We start from the raw sequence: 19,304 nt of genomic DNA on the forward strand, positions 1-19,304 counted from the left end.
GTGTGGCCATTGGCAAAAGTTTATTTCATATTATGTATGATCTGTTTCCTTTTTTGAGACACAAGGTTGTTTTCGTCCACAAGAGAGCGCATGGAGGCTCAAAAAGCTTAATTGTCCTTTGAACGGCATTCAAATCTATAGATGTTTTTTTGTCTTAGTGGAGTAATTTTTAAAATACAATTATTTTTGTTCAAACCTTTGAATTAAAAAGATTCGTAAAATGACATACAAATTTAAATCTACTACAGCAATTTTTATAAAATTATTAAGTAAACTGTAATAGCATGAAATGTATACCGACAACGATTGGTCAATTCTTACATCGCTTTGAAAAGTAACAGATACCACGTGACAACAATGATTACGTGTTAGGTCAGTAGATGTCTGGGTAATTATTTTTACCTTATACTCATGATACTGAGAAAATGGTAAAAGCCATTTAGTTGAAACGGCATTGTGAATGTTTTAAACAGAAGGATTGTTATTTAAACCCGCTGTGTCTGACCAATTAACGGACAACGTATGAGCCGCAAAGTCACGCCTATTTTAAACACCCTGTTTTAGGAAACTTGCCGTGCTTCGCAAAAGTTATATCTGTGTGTGCACTATCTTCTTAACTGTTTCATTTAAAATTTGTGGTCAGTTTTATTTTATAGCTTCGTTGAAGTGAAAATATTACATGTTTAAAGAACACACTCTGCTGGAAAAAGCCAGACAGCCTGTAATGAAGACTCACTTCCACTCCCCAAACACACACACACACACACACACACACACACACATACAGCAGCAACAAAGTTTTAGAAAGAAAGTTAAAAACTGTTTGATACCAAAAAAATATTTATTATGGTTCCACAGTAGTAACAATAACTGTAGACTTTAACTGTAGATATTTTGAGTCTTCAAAACAATAATAGCCAATGCATTTGTAAAAACAAAAATAACTTGAACATTTTTGTATTTTAAACAGCACTTTCGTTCCCATAAAAAACCCAGACTTGCTGCTGCTGCTGCTGCTGCTGCTGCTGTTGTTGTTGTTGCTGTTGTTTTTTTAGACACTTTCATCAGCTTCACTTCTATTGCCCTTTGATGTCCATTGACTCTTTATAGGTTCTGTACATTTGTTCATCAAACTCTTAAAAACAAATTTCAAATGAGCATGCATGCATACAAACACATAAAGGTCAACTTAACTGACCCTCAATTACAGTAATAAAATGTTATTATGATATGACACAAATATAGTCTTCACCTCCCACTAGTGCCACTGGTGGAAATAAATGTGTCATCTAATAAAAAAAAGACATGGAAAAAGCAGTGAAACCAGTGTAGTGTGTTAATTTTAGGAAATATTATAATTGTAATTTATTATCCACAATCCTAATTGTTTGTTCCACAAAGTTCAAAGTGCATTTCTTTAATAGTAACAATTAATTGAAGGTAAATGGATCAATGTGTTTTTTTTTTTAATAATTTAAGTTTCAATGTTAACTGTTCATTTTTGCCACCTAGCAAGACAATAATGTTGTCTTATACTATAGATGTTCCAGTGTAATGACTGGATTTTATTACTCAGTTTCATTTTGTTCAAATTCGATTGGACAACAAAATGAGCTTTACATCATTATACTCACCAACAGGTAAAAACTTGACATTGGCATATATTGGTGTGCCATTGGCTTGATCAATGGAGGTTTTAACTCTCTGCAAATTTTCCATTTGCCTGGAATATGAAAAAATAGGCAATATGTATTTTTCAATGTGTGAAAATCTTTTGTACAGATGCACTTTTCAGTGACCAATGTAATGAAATAACATTAAGTCTTACTGTTGCATGGTTCTCTGCGCACTTCGTCCTTTTAGGGGGGAATTACACATACAGCAGATCAGAATGACAGCTTTAAAAATGCTAATCAAAGCAAAAAAAAAACGGGTAGGCCTACTTACTTCTTGTTATCACAATACTAACAAACACCCCAAGACCAACCAGCAGCAAGCATCCCAGAGCAGTAATAAACATCAGAAGACCGGAATTCTTTAGGAGAAATTTTCTCTCAGCCTGACCAAGTGAGTTCACAGCCTGGCAAGTGTACACATCCTGGTCAGAGAAGGGGACTGAACTGATGACTTTGTAGTTGCTGTTGTCATATTTCGTTATTGGAACATTTTCCAAGGCACCAGATGCAGAGAACCATTTCACCTCTGGTAATGGTTTCCCTTGAGTAATGCATGTCAGCATCTCACCCTGATCTGTGGCCTCTGAATCCAGTGCTAGGCTGATGATCTGTGCTGGAGCTACTCAGTGGACAAACACACATACACACACACACACACACACAAATGTAGCTCATTAATTTCATCTGTACTTACAGTGGCCCCCAAAAGTATTTGGACACTTAAGCCACACTTATACTTATATGAATGTCCATGCATCAGATAAAATATCAAATCAAGTGACATTTATTTTAAATGGATCAGTTAACTGAAAAAAAGGAGTTAGTTCTAAGAAAATATAAAAAAATTTTTTAGTGCAATGAAGTTTGGACAAAGATTCAGTTTTGAAATTGTGTTTTCCAGGCCTCGAAAAGAAATAGAAATTTAAAAAAGTAATTAAAATTATATCAGTAAAACCCTGTAAAAAATATATATTTGCAGCTATAAAATATTTCATTTAAAAGAAAATGTGCTCAAAGTGCAATCTATAGGAAATTATTGTGGGAAAAAAAAACGTATTCAGTAATCACAAACCAAAGGAAAAGTCAAGAAAAGCCAGTGGTCAAAATGTATAGGAACTCTGCCGTGTGGCTTAAGTGCCCCAATACTTGTTGTATTTGTTTCAAGACAGCAGACAGTACAGATTGTATTTATTTATATATATCATATGTACAATAAATATCAGCCCCTCTCTCACCAGTGATATAAAGCAATGTGCCACTCCCATTCTGAAAACGATTATAAGTTAACTCCACCCTGCAGAAGTACCGTGTATTATCAGTAAACTGCAAGTCAGTGATACCCAAGGAAATGTCTCCTTTCCTGGGGTTACCATGAAGAAAGAAACGCTTTGGTGGTGTGGCATCAGAGCAGTTGTCTTGCCCATTTGTCTTGTTCCACAAAGAGCATTTAAAAAAAGCTGGGGTTTTATAGCTATCCTTCATCCAAATGACATTGATGCTGCCGTTGTAAATATTTTGTTTTGGATGTGTGAAAACACAGGGGAGAACCACACTTTGACCCATGGAGCCATTGACCAGAGCCTGCACAGTCATCGTCCAGCGTGATGAACATGTTGAATCTGCAGATGAGAAGAGAACATTGTCATCAGTTACTTACAATATTTAACTGTTACAAGATGTGTCCGATACCTTAAAAAAAATCCTGGACTTGTTTTCAATGGTTACATTTCTTTTTTTAATTTTGCATAGATTTTTAGATCTCTTAGAATCATAAAAAAAAAAAAAAAAAAAGTTTACCTTTGAAGGAACAAATTAAAGGAAGTAAACCAAGTAAAAGCATCTTCAGAGAAAATATTATGGTCTCACGGACAGACACTATATAATGAAAGTATGCTGGCTAAATAAGAGGGTAAGGAATGACCAAAAGAAGGAACCGTGTACCAAAATACCTTTTAGGGAATTGGTAAGTAGGAAGTTTCCCTTGAACAATCATTTGTTAAGTTTTAAGATTCCATATGCTGTATACCATATGAGGCTGGAAATTATTCTAACATCACTAGCATTTTATTCATGCAGCATACTGCTGTTATTTATAAACAGAGCCTTCTGTATATGGGTCATTGTCAAATAAGGTTGTCCAAGGTGATAAAAATAAGATATATATTCAAATCTATTTTAAACATGAGTCAGGTTAGTAGAAATGTATTTATTGTGTCCATTTGGTTTTATATTTGAAAAACATTTATAGCATTTGCTCCAAAAAAAAAATATTAATTGAATGACTTTAAATGTAAAAAGAAAATATTAAGAAACTTTCTTGTGCCTTAACGTAAACATTTCAAAAGATTTATTGATTTTTTTTTTTTTTTTACATCACACAGTTATTAGGGTCTAAAGGAGTCCTCTCTGCTTTATGGATCCCTATCTGTCACTCACCAGATGTTGTGTCGGAGTAGTGACACTAGAGGTCGCTCTTGGGGGACCCAAACACCTCAGATCTTTGAGAAAAGGCCAATGAGAAATGGCAAGTGGAATTGGCATGCCACTCCCCTGCACATACGGGTATACAAGGAGCTGGCTTGCAACCACACGTTCAGATATTTTCTTCGGAGCCGAGCGGTTGATTCAGCTGTACTTCTCTACCGGTCCATTCACCTTGAAACAAGCAAATTGCTGTTGGATATACGCCGCATTTCAGCAGCTTTTTCTCCTTCTGCAGCAGTTGCTGGGCACTTCTACAGCTTAAAAGAGCATATATATTTATGCAAAAAGTGTATATTTCCTCTAATTGAGCAAACAAATTGATGTGAACAACTTTCTAAAGATGCGTCTTATTAAAGATGCCCTTCCGTCTTTGTGTAGTTTATGGCTGCATCGGCGACCGCCTTGGTGATGCCGGACGCCAAGGAATCGACTGGGCTAGCGGCTGAATGAATGGTTGTGAGCCAGCTCTTTTTATATCTGTATGTCATGCAAACTCCACTCACCAATTCTCACTGGCCTTTTCTCAAATATCTGAGGTGTTTGGGGCTCCCAAGAGTGACACCTAGTGTCACTACATCGACACAACGTCTCGTTGTGAATGAAATGATAATTCTTCTTTTCAAAAAAATAAGTTATATAAAATTATCTCTGAACAATTCGTTTCTTGTTCACACCAGATTTGAATTTATTATTAATTTATATAATTATTATAATTTTCTACAATTTGCACAATGACTAAATGCACATGGCTTGCTGAACAAAACTGATGAGTTGACTCTCAGTGAAATTGACACACTATTCAAAACTTCTAAACATTCTTTCATCTTGTGAGCCATCTCTTGCGAAATGATCCATTCAATTATCAAAATCTGTCAGACATACATGTATATTCCATAATTATCTAAGACATGGAATGTATGTGATGTCTGCTAAATCTCTGGCCAGACCAACAAGAGCGACAGGATGTTTTCCCGGTAAACTTGTACCTACTATTGAAATTGGTATCTAAAAAGCTTGTTTTGGGTGAGTTACTACATTTTGCAGACATGCAATGGAGTTGTCATGTCCTATAAAACAGTTGTGACAATTGCAATTACAGTTTAGGGAATGTTAAGATTGTTTAAAGAAAATTAGCCAAAGTGATTGAGAAAAACTGTATTTATTTGTATATTTATTTACTCTCTCCAGAATTTTTTTTGACTTAATGTCCCTGAAAAAAAACATCAAAATGACTTTGAAATTGAAAAACATGTTCATCAGGTGTATTCAAGTCACTGTTTGTTTTGAATAACTTCAAATACGTGTCACGTAATTAACCTGGATACACTCTAAACTCTTCATCAGGATTATTGTCACTTTTATCCTTAAGATTGTTTGCTTTTAAAATGTTCTGTCTTATATTCTTAAAGGACTGTAAGAGACCTGTCATGGTTGCAATTACATTTCAGTATGCAGGTCTTTAATTCAGATATAATTTAATAGCACATTTAAAGTTTGCAAATGGATGGATGGATGGATGGGTGGGTGGATGGATGGATGGATGGATGGATGGATGGATGGATGGATGGATGGATGGATGGATGGATGGATAGATAGATAGATAGATAGATAGATAGATAGATAGATAGATAGATAGATAGATAGATAGATAGATAGATAGATAGATAGATAGACAGAATACAGGAATTAGCCTAAAGACTGCAGGACTGAGTAGTGTGTCTCCCTCTGACTCTGTGTGATGTGTGATGGTGAGTCAGGAATGGGCACATGTTGCTTGTAGATGTTGAAACTTTTCATACTGCACCATAAATCCAGAACGTCTGCAATGGCCTCACAGCAGTTCAGTGTAACCCTGGTTCTGTTGCTGCTCCTTCACACAGCAGGTGAGAAAATTCAAATTCAAGACACATTAAATATATGATGGAGCATATTTTGATAAAACGTATCATCAGTTTAAACTTTATAAACAATGTGACCTCTTGTAACTTGTTTCCGTAGCTAAAGCCAAAGATAATGATGGCTGGTCCATGAAAGCACCCACTGAGGTCCGGGCGATTGATGGGTACCCTGTAGTGCTGCCCTGCTCCTTTACTCACCCACAACACACCCATCCCTCCTCCATGCATGTGGTGTGGACCCTGGGCCATGGACGGGCTGCCACTGTTCTCTTCCGCTGTTCAAGCCTGAACAACAGCCAGCACTGCCAATCAAAGCCCGACCAGGACCAGCGCTACCGTATGGAGGGCAACCACAGAAATCATGACATCTCACTCAGGATAAACAGTGCAACCTTGGAGGACAGTGGCCGCTATTACTGTCACGTGGAGTTACCTGGGCACCATCATACAATCGTTGAGAACACACTGGGAACCCGCCTTCGAGTAGAGGGTAGGAAAACAATAGTAAACTGTTTAAATAAAATATACAATTTTCAAAATTCATATATTCAATTATATATTCATAATCATCATAATTCAAGCTGTTGTGTCTTGGAGAGAGGTCGGTGTGTTTAAAGGAATCATTAATCCACCAACAAAAATGCTGTCCTATTTACTCACCCTCATGCAGTTTAACTTTCTTCTGTTGAACACAAAAGGAGATGTTAGGCAGAATGACAGTCTCAGTCACCATTTGCAATCATTGCATAGAAAAAAGGAGCAATGTCAACATTCTACAAACCACTGAAGAAAGTAAGTCATAATGGTTTGGAATGGCATGAGGGTGATTAAATGATGAGAGAATTTACATTGTTGGGTAAACTATCCCTTTGACACATTGTATCAGTGTATATTTACGGTGACCGTAAAAATACATATGTTAGAAATACCGTACTACCATACAACATTTTGAACTTTTGTAGTTTTTTTATTTACTATTTCTGTCACAACATTAAAACCATATTGTGTAGGTCCCCCTCATGCCACCAAAACTGTGCCAACATGCTATTCTTCTCACCACAATTGTACAGAGCTGTTATCTGATTTACCATAGACTTTGTCAGTTCAAAACAGTCTGGCCATTCTCTGTTGACCTCTCACATCAACAAGGCATTTCTAACTGCCACTCACTGGATGTTTTTTGTTTTTTGCACCATTCTGAGCATATTATAGAGACTGTTGTGGACTGTCCTGTCCCAGGGGATCAGCAGTTACAGAAATACTCAAACTAGCCCGGCTGGCACCAACAATCATCCATGTGATTATCTAATCATCCAATTATGTAGCAGCAGTGCAATGCTTAAAATCATGCAGATAAGGGTCAGGAGCTTCAGTTGATGTTCTCACAAACCATCAGAATGGGGAAAAAAGGGAGCATGGCATGATTGTTGATGCCAGATTAATTCTGCTTACCATTTTTTAAGAATTGTTTGAGAAACAGTATGAATTATGCAGCAATGAACTTTTTAAACAGTAGTGCTACACTGTTGTCACATGGCATCATTATGTGCATATTTTTGATGTGCATCTAATATAATTTTGGAAATATAAAACTTTATTTTTTATTGGTATTCAATCTTAAAGGAATATTCCTGGTTCAATACAAGTTTAATCGACAGAATTTGTAGCTAAATGTTGATTGATCCTTTTCTGCATATTGCTGCCCCCTTTGGCATTTCGAGGCACTGATTTGTGGCCCATTCTGCATAACGCAGAGGCTCATTTCAGCTGCACCTGATCGCCCCAAAGTGCGTCGGCACACTAGGAAAAAGGTCGGTTTGCCAGATTGCCAATCCAGCCCTGAGTATAAACAAAATAATACAAATACATTACATTATTATGGGAGCACACAAACAAAGCATTGATTAGACAGTACAAACTGAGACATTAGAAGTATATTTATTGTTTCTTTTATTTCCATATCATCGAACATCAATGGCCAACTGTAGAGAGCAATCTATTTTGCAATTAAATTTGTCAATCTCGCACGGACCCATTACGACTGTGTCAGACGAACAGAGCATCTCACTTGTTTTCAGTGTCTCGCGCCTAAATGCAGAACGAGCTGCTCTCGCTGGTTTGATGAGGTGCAGTGCAGTACAGCCAAAAGCTGAGGCTATGTTGACTGCCCCCTCCTGCCCCAGATTCGTAAAAACATTAAAGCTCTGTACACACATGCAATGACTTCCAACGACAAAGTGACTAGTTCTCATTCATTTTCAATGAGAACTGGCGACTTCTGGTGACAAAAGTGACAGAGAATTCTGGCTACTATATGTGGTATGGTGAGCGATAAGACAAAGTTGAGAAAAATTTTACTTTATGCAAATGAGGAGCAACTTTCGGAAGTGGCATCCAATAGGAGTGAAGACGGTGTTCACTGGAGCTCACGTCACCCATCTCCTTCGACTACTTGGACTTCCTGTTCCTGTTGCTGACAGCATGTTGCACAAGTCTTTGTAACTTGCTAGCCTGCTTAGCATTGCTTATTCTTATACATTTATAATTTTATCCTTTTGCCGTTTCAGGTTTTTCCGCTTTCTGCTGTTTCATCTATGTTTAATACTGCGTACACCAGTTTCTGTAGTTTTTTTTTCTTACTTTTTTCTGCTTGTCTACATCTCGCTCTCGACTCTGTGCATTCGTTTTTCTCCACTGTGTTTTACATGGATCTCAAACATCTGCTGATTAGGATCCACATCGATCTCAAACCCTCACCACTCAAGAACAACAAACAATTGCGGTAAGTCATGGCATCCGCTCATGTTATTGCTTCCCACATTACATGCCACAAGTTTACTATAGCTTCTTCCATCAACAGTGAGGGATTTACATGTGATGAATGTAAGGAATTAGTCAGACTTAAGGAGAAGGTTAATGAGTTAGAGACATGCACTCTAGCACTAGTGGAGGTCAGTGAGTAAGAGAAGCCGGTAGATACTGTTTCGGATTCGGGTAGTACGGCAACCAACACACACACTTTGGTACTGGCTGAAGAGCCCCCACAGCAGGGTAATTGGGTGACGTCTCTGTGGCATACTCGCTCAGCAAAGTGACATCCCTCTCCCATTCCTGTTAGGGTTTCCATTCAATTATCCCCGCTGAGTGATGCACCCATTGAGAATCATGTTGAAAGAGCCCTAATAATTGGTGATTCTATTGTAAGGAAAGTGGAAATAGAGACTACATCCAGCATTGTAAAATGCATTTTGGGGGCTCAGGCATCTAACAACAGATAACATTTACAAGTGCTGGATTATCCTAAATGTAGATTTTCTAAAATTGTTATTCATGTCGGCACTAATGATGTCTGGCTTCGCCAGTCGGGGATCACTAGAGATAATGTTAAAGAGGTGTGGAAACTTGCAAAAATGATGCCAGATACTGTAATATGCTCTGGCCCCTCCCTGCTCATAATGGTGAAGAGGTTTATAGTAGATTAGTGTCACTGAACAACTGGATGTTTGAGTGGTGTCTGGAGCATAGCATAGGATTTATAGACAATTGGAAGAGTTTTTGGGGTAGACGTGCCCTGCTAAAAAAGAGACGGACAACATCCCTCCAGGGAAGGTGAAACTCTCCTCTCTTGTAATTTGACTCAAAGTCTTAATAATGATAGTATTTGACTAACTGGGCCCCAGGTCAGGAAGAAGACAAACTGGTTAATCTGAACATCTGCTAGCTGCCTTGAGGCGTCACATAGGTTACATAAACTACAACAGATACAAGGCTGTATCACCTAGATATCACATAGAGACTGTGTCTGTTCCCCAAACTACTACAAAAAAATTATTAATGCGTTCATGACCTCAAGACTAGATTATTGTAATGCATTTCTGTGAGAATGTCCAGTAATAAATGTATAAATAAATAAATACATTTTAAATGGTTCAAAATGCAGCTGCCAGAGTGCTGACTAGAACCAAGAAAAATTATCATATTAGCCCAATTTTATTGTTGTTACATTGGCTAACTGTTACATTTCGAATTCATTTTAAATTCTGTTAAAATCATACAAAGCTTTGAATGGACTAGCTCCACAGTACTTAGGTGACTGACATGCTATATTCTGTCACGTTCATTACGATCTGGCTTTTTAATAATTCCAAGAATATCAAAATCCACAAAAGGAGGTAGATCCTTTTCATACTTGGCTTCTAAACTATGGAATGGTCTTCCTAACAATCTTTGGGATGCAGACACACTCACTCAGTTTAAATCTAGACTAAATTATCAACTATTTAGATAGGCATGCACCTAATTTATCCTTCAACTCACAAATAGGCTGCTTTACTCAGGTCTGCTAGAACCAGAAACGTTGATCATGATCTATAACTCTGCATAAATGGCATCTACGCTAATATTATTCTATTTGTATCTAATGATTCATATCAGAGCCTGCCGGATCCAGCTCCGTTCCTGCTTGGTGTCGGACACCAGTGCTATGTGTCGCTGAGAGATGACGACAAACTACAGCCTAATTAGACATCACTTGCATCTATGTGAACATCTGCAGTCAATCCAGGACATTAGTCATTTATCTTAAAGTTCTTTAAAACAAATTATATTTTTATTTTTAAAACACTGTACCTTAACATTTACATAATTCACAAATTTAAAACCATGACTAGGACTGCACATAAATAACTAATATTGGCATTACATTCATGTTGTTTAGCCAGAGGGGAACTGGCCCCCACAGTGATCCTGGTTAAATAACCTCTCAAGGTTATTTTTCTCCATTAAACAACATCTTATGGAGTTTTGTGTCCCTTGCCACAGTCGCCTTCAGCTTGCTCACAAGGGCTCTAAATACAATTATTCAATTATTTAATTTCTATACAAATTTTACAATAATATTTAATCAAACTACACATTGATCACTGTAAGACATTATAGATATTACAGTTTCATTTTTTGTTTTTGTTAATGCATGATTTCCTGTAAAGCTGCTTTGAAATGATGTGTGTTGTGAAATGAGCTATACCAATAAAAAATATGACTTGACTTGACTTCGAGATAATGGATTCACGCACAGGCAAGACAGAGACGTTTCTAGGAGCGATTTTACTGTTTTGTTTGATTTGTCTGTAACCACATGCATGGATATAATTAAAAACAATGCATGAAAAAGAAACTTTCAGTTTTTTGAGGGAGTTTAATTTGTACATTGATAGATCGTTCATCTTACTAATGATATGATGCATTGAGCACTGCTGCAGGTTATATAAAAACACACTTCCCTGCAGAATGTGAATTTTTAGGGACAAGAAAACATAATCCTTGAAGTAGACAGATTTCTTAAGTTTCACTAGCACATGCCTCGTCTGTTGTCAGATTTTCAAAAAACATGGCCTGACATGCAATCCACCAAGAAATTTAGAGCGACAGCGGTAGAAACGGCCACTAGAGACTTCACAGTACAGAGACTAGCGACATAAAGCGATAATGTCGCTGCATGTGTGTACAGGGCTTAAGGCGGTTCTTCAAGCTTGAATTGCTCAGATGGTAAGAGAAATCCTTATTACTGAATTTACATATGGATAAAAAAAAAAAAATTTTCAACAATTTATTTTTCATATAATTAATCACACTAAATTAACACATTAAATTGACAGCCCTAGTTTCAACAGCTGTTATTGGTCTTGGAACCACTTTCTGCCCAACAAACCCAGTGCTAACTGGATCCCTAAACCTAACCATTGACTACCTCTGAAAGCAAAGAGAAATTATAAGTTGATAAGAATGTTGTTCATACCCCAACACCAGCCGTAAACCTATATGTAAAATGTAATGTTCCAACAAGAATTTAAATCTAGGAACATGTCTTACTTGGAATCAATATTTGTTACTTATAATGGTAGAAAAGTTAGAATAATAAGCATGGTCATGGTCATGGTTTGATACAACATGATATGCGCATGAATGAGGAAATGACAGATAACGTCTTGGTGTTTTGCTTTGTACTTTTTGCCAGCTGCACCACATATCCTGGATTTATCAGCAGAAGGCAGCGAAGAATCTGGCTTCAAAGCCCTCTGCCACATTCAGGGTTCCCCTCTACCTGATGTTCAGTGGATTGCACCAGATGGTGTCGTTGATGGAGATACCACATTTTCTCTGGCTCAGGAGGCTATTGGGCAATACCGCACTTCAAGCCAGCTGCTGGACATCAAACCTGGAGGACAGTACACCTGTACAGCTTCAAACTCTTTGGGAAAGGATCAAGCTACCCTCTACATTTTGCATCCTAGCCCAGGGAAGTCAACCACAAAGAATTATTCTTTTCTCCTTGTGTTGTTGCTTGCATTGGCCTTGGGTACAAAGCTACTTTTAGCCTTTGGTGTGGGAGTGTGGGTGATTAGGAGGACTCTCAGAACTAGCAGTGTGATCAATTGACAAGCCATAAATGTATACACATGCAGTCATTCACACTTAATCAAACCACAGTGTTTTGCCTTCAAAGCTGTACTTGGTCCCATGTGTGCTCTTAAAAATACCCATCTTTAAAATAAAACTTCCTCTTTTGAAAGATGTAATGGCTGGGAGCCATATGACTCAATACTTCCTTCTTTGTCAGACCTAGACAATCTAAAGCACAAGATGATTTAAAGGTGTAGCATTAATGTGTCATTTTGTCAGTGTTAAAATACTCTTTTTTTCTCCATCTAATATGCAGTGACAACTACAAGTAAGCCATTCATATGTTGATTTCCTCAAAAGTTTAAACACTGCTTTACAAAACACATATTCAAAATATTGCTCTGTTCGGTTGAGCATACCAACCAGCCTGAGGGGGTGTTCAGACTGAATGCGTTAATGTTTTTTAACTAGACAGTGCAAAGAATGAAATAGAACACAATTGTCTCAAAATGTGTTTTGAAAGTTTTTTTTAATTTGACACAAAATCTAAAAAATGTGACAATCCTGCACAAGATACTGAAAAGAAAGGCTAGACATGGTGCAATGGTCAAAGTCATCTGTCTAGCAGGTATAGAATTTTTTTTTTTTTAAATTGGAAAAATAGAAGAAAAAACTATTAAATAATTACTGCAGATGCACATAAATGTGTTAAGTGGACACAGCAACATTTACGCAACTAATGGCTTGATGTTGGTGCAGATCGATTTGTTTGACTGACCAGTGGAAGACAAGGGGAGTGTTTGGTCATTTTCATTATTTGTGCAATTTTGCTAGTGGTGTAGAAATTATGCACTTCACCTTTAAATACTTCCATTGCCTAACTGAAAAAAATATTCTAAGCTTTAAACACGCTTTATGTTTTTATGTAAACATGCACTAGATGGATATGTTTGTCCGTTGTGATGCGTCTTACTGCTTTTTCAGAATCTCGTGGCATGAGTGCTGCATATCTACGATGAAGTTACAAACAGTTAACATTTTTTTCTTTAGAATAATGTGCACTGATGTGACCAGTAATGTTATTGAACTTTTTCTTTATTTAAAAGAAACATGCTCTGGGAGGCATGTTACCACAGATCCCATTATATTTGCCATCTGTTCCTGACTAAGACACCAACTATTACAGTGATATTTTATAAAATCACAATACTAAATAAGCTCATTTATAGATATCAAATAAATCAAGAGGTCACATTTTAAATCTAAATTAATATAGGGCATAACGATGTATGAATAACAGAAAAATAAATATGCCAATTTCTGGGAATTAAATTGAATCCACTAAGTTTATTGTTAAACATACCAGTTCTCCTTGATAGAGAAACAAAGCAATTCAGGGTAATGGAACAATTAAACTACATTTACATTTCCTGAAAGAAATATGAGTGCTTGCAAGGCAGCAAAAGAATAATGTTTGATTAAGTACATTTTTGGTAATATTATACAACAACAAAGCAACTTTTCAAACTAGGGTGAAAGAAGGGACAGACTGATTGATTGAAACTCCCTAACTACAACTCACTCTCTATTAATAAACCATGTTACCTGGTTGTTTGACATTCTATCAGTGCATGTTTATTATTCTTACATTTCTGAATGTGTAGTATATAATCACAAAAAAGCTGAAATTATCTACAAACAAGTTTGATTTGAGTAGTTCATTTTAAGTTTAAGCAGTTTGAGCTGAATTGCAGAAATGTCAAATACGAAGATGTCAGTTATTTCATTAGGGTAAATAGGAGACCTGTCTGAGATACCTTGTTTCGTTAAAACAGATAGGTTTCTTTAGAGAACAGCAGTGTGCAGACTTCCACAAAATCTTTTCTTTTTTTTAGTGTCGTGGTACACTGAAGCACACATGCCTTTGTGAGGTTTCAAAGGCTGTCCAGTTCCCCAAGAAATGAATTTCAGATTGGATGAGGTGTTGTTTTCATATAACCAGTACCACGCTGTAGAGAACAGGTCACGACGCAGACTGATCCACACTTCCCCGAGATCTCCGGGGGTCATGCCAATGGTTATGTCCTTGACGAACCTTTTCTGGTCATCTGAATTGATGACCGTGGCAAAGTCGTCAGCTTTATCAAAGCAGTACTGACGGGAGTTTGCCCAGCTCATTTCATCGGTACCAACTATATACATCTTAGGAGTCACCATACAGCCATTAGGATCTAAACACACACAAACAGATATTTGGTATTCACTCATTTGCTCATTGACATGCCCATACTACTGTAATATTAAACAAAATGTAAATATGTGTGCTTACTGTTCATCATTACATTTAACCCTCATGTTCTTTTGCGCTCTGTGAGACACCAAAACCATTTGGATAGCTCAAAAATGTCAGTAATATTGCTTCATGACTTTTCCTATAATCTTATGAAAACTGAAATTTTTAACTGAAAATTTTAAACTGTAAATTGCACATAACGAAACTTAACTTGATAACACACTTCAATCATCCCACATGTAAAAATGTTCCATTACTTAGGTAAGGGATCTCGGAAACCTCAGGTATGGAAAAGGAATAAATCCACAGAATTTTGAAAAGCTACAAAAAAAAACTTTCATTCACTTTTATGTATTTTTCTACAATGTGGGCAAAACAGGAACAATTCAACTAAACTGGATAACAATCACCTTTCTAAATGAGTGCATAACTACTTTTTGGTAAAACAATTATAAGGCTTCAATAATCTCTGTCTACAGATCAGAGGAACATGGCACCTCAAACATAAAATGGTAATGTGAATTTTATCAGAACATATGGGTTAAAACACAAACACACACACACTTTACCTGGGTCTGCATTTATAGTAATAGCTGGGCCTCCAAGGATAGGCATTTTTCCATCTGAATTCCAACGATCTATCATATACACAGCAATCTTTCCGTTAAGATGCCATATAGTGCTTGACTCTGTTCCATTGACTACAGCCAAAGAGTACTGTGTGCCAACAATATCTATCCATTGAATTGCCGAAGGCAACTGTTGATCGTTCATTCGTACATCATTTTTGTTGGATGTTTTCGCAATCACGAAGGCCCCACTGCCAGAAGGATGAAAATGCACGAGGTAGCAGGCAGCAAACATGGTTTCTGGAATGAGGTCTAGAATGAGTCCAGAGCTAATTAATTGAAGAGAAACAGGCTTGTTAATAGTAATGCTAAAACCCATCCTGATAATTGGGAATGACGGCAGGATGTCTGTAGAATTTGGCCCCTTAATATCAACATTATAGCTAGAACCATTACTGACTTTGACAGGTTGATTTGTTGTCAGGAGTAGCTGTTGGACATTAAAGGCGGAGGGCACAAAGAATTTGACCCCTGTCATACTTGTGGGGCAGAGCTGATTCAACACTATGCTGCATTTGCAGGATTGTTGGGTGTCAATACACGGATGGGTCAGCAGCACTGCCACTTTGGACGTTGCTTTTATTTCTTTCACACCATTACTCTGAAGCTGGAAAAGATTAAAAGCATCAAGGGTTGTTGTATTTTGAATGTCCAGACCTCCTTCATTAGACCATTTGAAGGTGACAGTGTTTCTCTCCTTCTCTGCATTAATAATGATTAGCCTAAAAGAGCTGCGCCTCGCCTCTGAATAAGTCACAGAACTAGAAAATGTGACTGGATTTGTGTAATTCAGAGCAGGGATCTGATACAAATATCCAAGATTTTGGTCAGGCTGGACAACATAAGACTGGAATCTCCCCCACCACCCAGTCACCGAAAGCACTGTGATATTTTTATCACTGATGATTCTAACAGACCAATTGGAAGATGTGAACCGGTATTCCTCAAACGTCTTTGTACAATTTACAACCCATGTTTTTCCAGGTTTACTGATGACTACATTCTTTATTTCGCCCATGTAGATGGTGACATTAGTGTCCTCGTGCAGGCTCGTGATCTTGAGTTGATTGTAGGATTTTCTATAATAATAGGCAACATTCTCCGGGAATGCTGTGATGAAACTCTTCCCACGACTGTCAATTGAAAGCCCTGTTAACATTCAACAACCAGTTACTCATGTGTTAAGAGTTTCTTTTGCTGATTCTATAATCTCTAGATTTATATTTGTTTAGTTGCTAGTGGATTTTAGGTAAAGATAGCAACATTCAATTAATGCAGAACATACATAGAGAATTTGATGCATGCACAGTGGCCCCAAAAAGTATTTGGACACTTAGACCACATTTGAATTTGTATGACTTTCACGATTGCATTAAATTAAAAAATAACAAACCAAGTGACATTCTATTTTAAAGAATTACAAAAATTACTTTGTTAGGTTTAAATATGAAAAGCAGTTTATACTGTTCAAACAGATGCAATGTTTTGGTCACTTTTGTAGCACCTAAACTTAATGGAACACCTCATAATTTTAATTTGTGGTTAAAATACTATGACAACAGTGTAAACTTGAGGGGAACTGACATCATACATACGCTAAAAATGACCTTGAGAGGCTGCTGTAATTGCAAAAATGGCTATGAAAGTAAAGTTTGTTCAAGCAAAGATCTAGCATCATCTGTTTGCAGATGTCACTTGCTTTGCTAATTTGTTATCTAATGCAACGAAATGCATAAATTTGTATGTGTGGCTTAAGTGTCCAAATACTTTTTGGGGTTCAATGTAAGTAATACTGTACATATTACTTGCCTGGAGTAAACATGAAAATGGTGAACAGAATAACCAACATTCTGCCTATGCAATTCTTCATGAGACCTATAGATAAGCTGGTTTCAGAGAGCTGTCCACTAGGATGAATAAAAAGTCAAATTATCAACAACAACAAAAAACATCACATAAAGAACAACGGGATAGATGGGGTGGTGTATCTACTTTTCTTTTTTCTCGTAGCAAATCTTTGGTTACAGTTAGTCAAACCAGTGTTAATACAAAACTACTATGTATAATACCTGCTTTCAATATGTTTGTCTCTCATTTATACAGTTGTTTTTTTCTGCAAGTCATCTTATAGAATTTTCAGACATGACTTCAGATTTCAGTTACTCGATCAATGTGCATATCAATGTCCTACAGAGGTGTTCTATATTTGTATATATAGTTAGGACATACAAAATGGTTGAATGTTGCTCAGTGAACTATCCACCAAACCTTGTCCATCAAAATGCATCACATTCTGACTTTTGTTTGTCTTGTGAGACCACATTCATAATGATGCACTCAAAAACATTTACCAATCCTGTTATTACACGAGATCGAGGCATAGTGCATCAGAGGATAATAGAAAAATGTATTATTATAATTAAATAGCAAAGAAAAATAGTAAAAAAAAATTTATCTACTTCTATTATATCTAAAAGGACAATGGACAATGTGTAAAACAAATTGTCATAGAAATGTTTTGATTGGTAGAAGAATATTACATCAAATGGAACATACGTTAAATAATAAAAATTAAGAGTTTATTGGAAATATGTTTAAGTTACAAAATTAGTCATTTTGTTTAAACTAGTTATCTAACATCCCAAATGAACATGAATAGCTTACTTTTCAGTTTATGGAATGTGTTGAACAGCACCATATTGAGTTGTTGTATTTTATATGAAGGATTTTGAATATTTTATGAAAGGCGCATTAAATGCTATGAACAAAATGTATTTCTGTTTAGTTTCTATTAAGTAGGCTATTTTAAAGCCTCAATTCATCCTTTAAAGAAACTCATTAATTAACTATAAAACCCACATACTATAATTTCCACAAGCTTTTCTTTTCTGTTATAGTTGTAAATCTAATTGTAATAGAGAAAATACGTTTTTAAAACTTTGCAAAAAATGTATCTTCATATTGGGCATACTTTACGTTTAACCCTCGTAGAACAATATAGCAAAGTTGCAACATTTGTTTAAAAATAATACCTTTTTATTATTAAAATAGTAAAGAAAATGACACATAACAGTAGCTGACATTTTGAACTGTAGCTCAACAACAGTTTTGGTGGGTGGGAAATGCATGTTGAACGTCAAAGCTTACTAAAGACACACAATATCCAACACCAAAAACAAAGAATGCATAAAATAAATATTTCCCCATTGATGTATGCTAAAGTCACACAAAATTCAAAAAAGAAAGGTGCTATACCCATATCCTATAGACCACCTTTGTAATAAGTGGATTCAGAAATGCCTGTACAACTTTCCTAAACAATTTAACTTTAAGAGTTAAACAGATCTAAAAATACAAAAATAAAATCTAAATCCTACCTTAGATCTCAGCCAGAGCTTTTCCTCTGTCTGAACATAATAAACTGTGTATTCTCTGTACATGAGCGAAGGAAGATTTGACATTCAAAGTTCACTCTTTCCTCTCCCCTTGAAGATTTGCATAAGATGCTGAAGATGTCATGTCTTAAAATCAACAAGCTTCATATTACAAGTGTGGAAATGTACCAACACCTTTATAACAATCAAATTTGTTCACTAAAAATTAAGCTATGTTAAAGGGATAGTTCACCTTCTCTTATCATTTACACACCCTCAAGTAGGGTTGCTCTGATACCACAGTTTTGGCTTTGGTACGATACCAGCACCAATACTCAATACTTTAATAAAAATAAAAATAAAAACTCTTTAACTAAATATTTGATGAAATACACAGAACATTATTGACAAAAAGATCTGCATAAAGTCTCATCAATAAAAAAGTATGAATTTTCTGATTTAAATTTTCTGGATTCCATTTGAAATGTTTTAATTAAATGTTATGATCAAATTGTGTTTCATCAAATACATACTGTACAGCTTTGATC

At 36.3% G+C, this 19,304-nt stretch overlaps 2 protein-coding genes across 2 annotated transcripts; one reads left to right on the forward strand and one right to left on the reverse strand.

Annotated features, from left to right (window-relative positions):
- Nucleotides 1-5,904: 5,904 nt before the first annotated feature.
- si:dkey-11p23.7 (V-set and Ig domain-containing protein) lies at nt 5,905-12,591 on the forward strand. The gene is made up of 3 exons (XM_052147718.1): nt 5,905-6,043; nt 6,159-6,548; nt 12,075-12,591. The coding sequence occupies exons 1-3, from the start codon at nt 5,941-5,943 to the stop codon at nt 12,494-12,496; spliced, it is 915 nt and encodes a 304-aa protein (XP_052003678.1). The 5' UTR covers nt 5,905-5,940; the 3' UTR covers nt 12,497-12,591.
- A 569-nt stretch (nt 12,592-13,160) lies between these two features.
- Nucleotides 13,161-19,041, reverse strand: LOC127658339 (uncharacterized). Its single transcript, XM_052147578.1, has 4 exons — nt 18,760-19,041; nt 17,192-17,289; nt 15,323-16,531; nt 13,161-14,691 (listed from the first exon to the last, which is right to left on the reverse strand). Exons 2-4 carry the CDS (start codon nt 17,250-17,252, stop codon nt 14,306-14,308), a joined length of 1,656 nt encoding a protein of 551 aa, XP_052003538.1. The 5' UTR covers nt 17,253-17,289; nt 18,760-19,041; the 3' UTR covers nt 13,161-14,305.
- Between the last annotated feature and the right edge of the window lie 263 nt (nt 19,042-19,304).

The sequence above is a fragment of the Xyrauchen texanus genome, chromosome 17 (genome assembly GCF_025860055.1).
Source record: "Xyrauchen texanus isolate HMW12.3.18 chromosome 17, RBS_HiC_50CHRs, whole genome shotgun sequence".
Lineage (NCBI taxonomy): Eukaryota > Metazoa > Chordata > Actinopteri > Cypriniformes > Catostomidae > Xyrauchen > Xyrauchen texanus.

Bases quoted from the DNA above. Each gene is read 5' to 3' on its own strand.
- LOC127658339 (XM_052147578.1), bottom strand. From the start codon at position 17,252: ATGAAGAATTGCATAGGCAGAATGTTGGTTATTCTGTTCACCATTTTC. The intron at 16,532-17,191 runs GCAAGTAATATG...GAATGTTAACAG, and splicing joins CATTTTCATGTTTACTCCAG to GGCTTTCAATTGACAGTCGT. The intron at 14,692-15,322 runs GTAAAGTGTGTG...GTGTGTGTTTAG, and splicing joins TACTATAAATGCAGACCCAG to ATCCTAATGGCTGTATGGTG.
- si:dkey-11p23.7 (XM_052147718.1), top strand. From the start codon at position 5,941: ATGTTGAAACTTTTCATACTGCACCATAAATCCAGAACGTCTGCAATG. The intron at 6,044-6,158 runs GTGAGAAAATTC...TTGTTTCCGTAG, and splicing joins GCTGCTCCTTCACACAGCAG to CTAAAGCCAAAGATAATGAT. The intron at 6,549-12,074 runs GTAGGAAAACAA...ACTTTTTGCCAG, and splicing joins AACCCGCCTTCGAGTAGAGG to CTGCACCACATATCCTGGAT.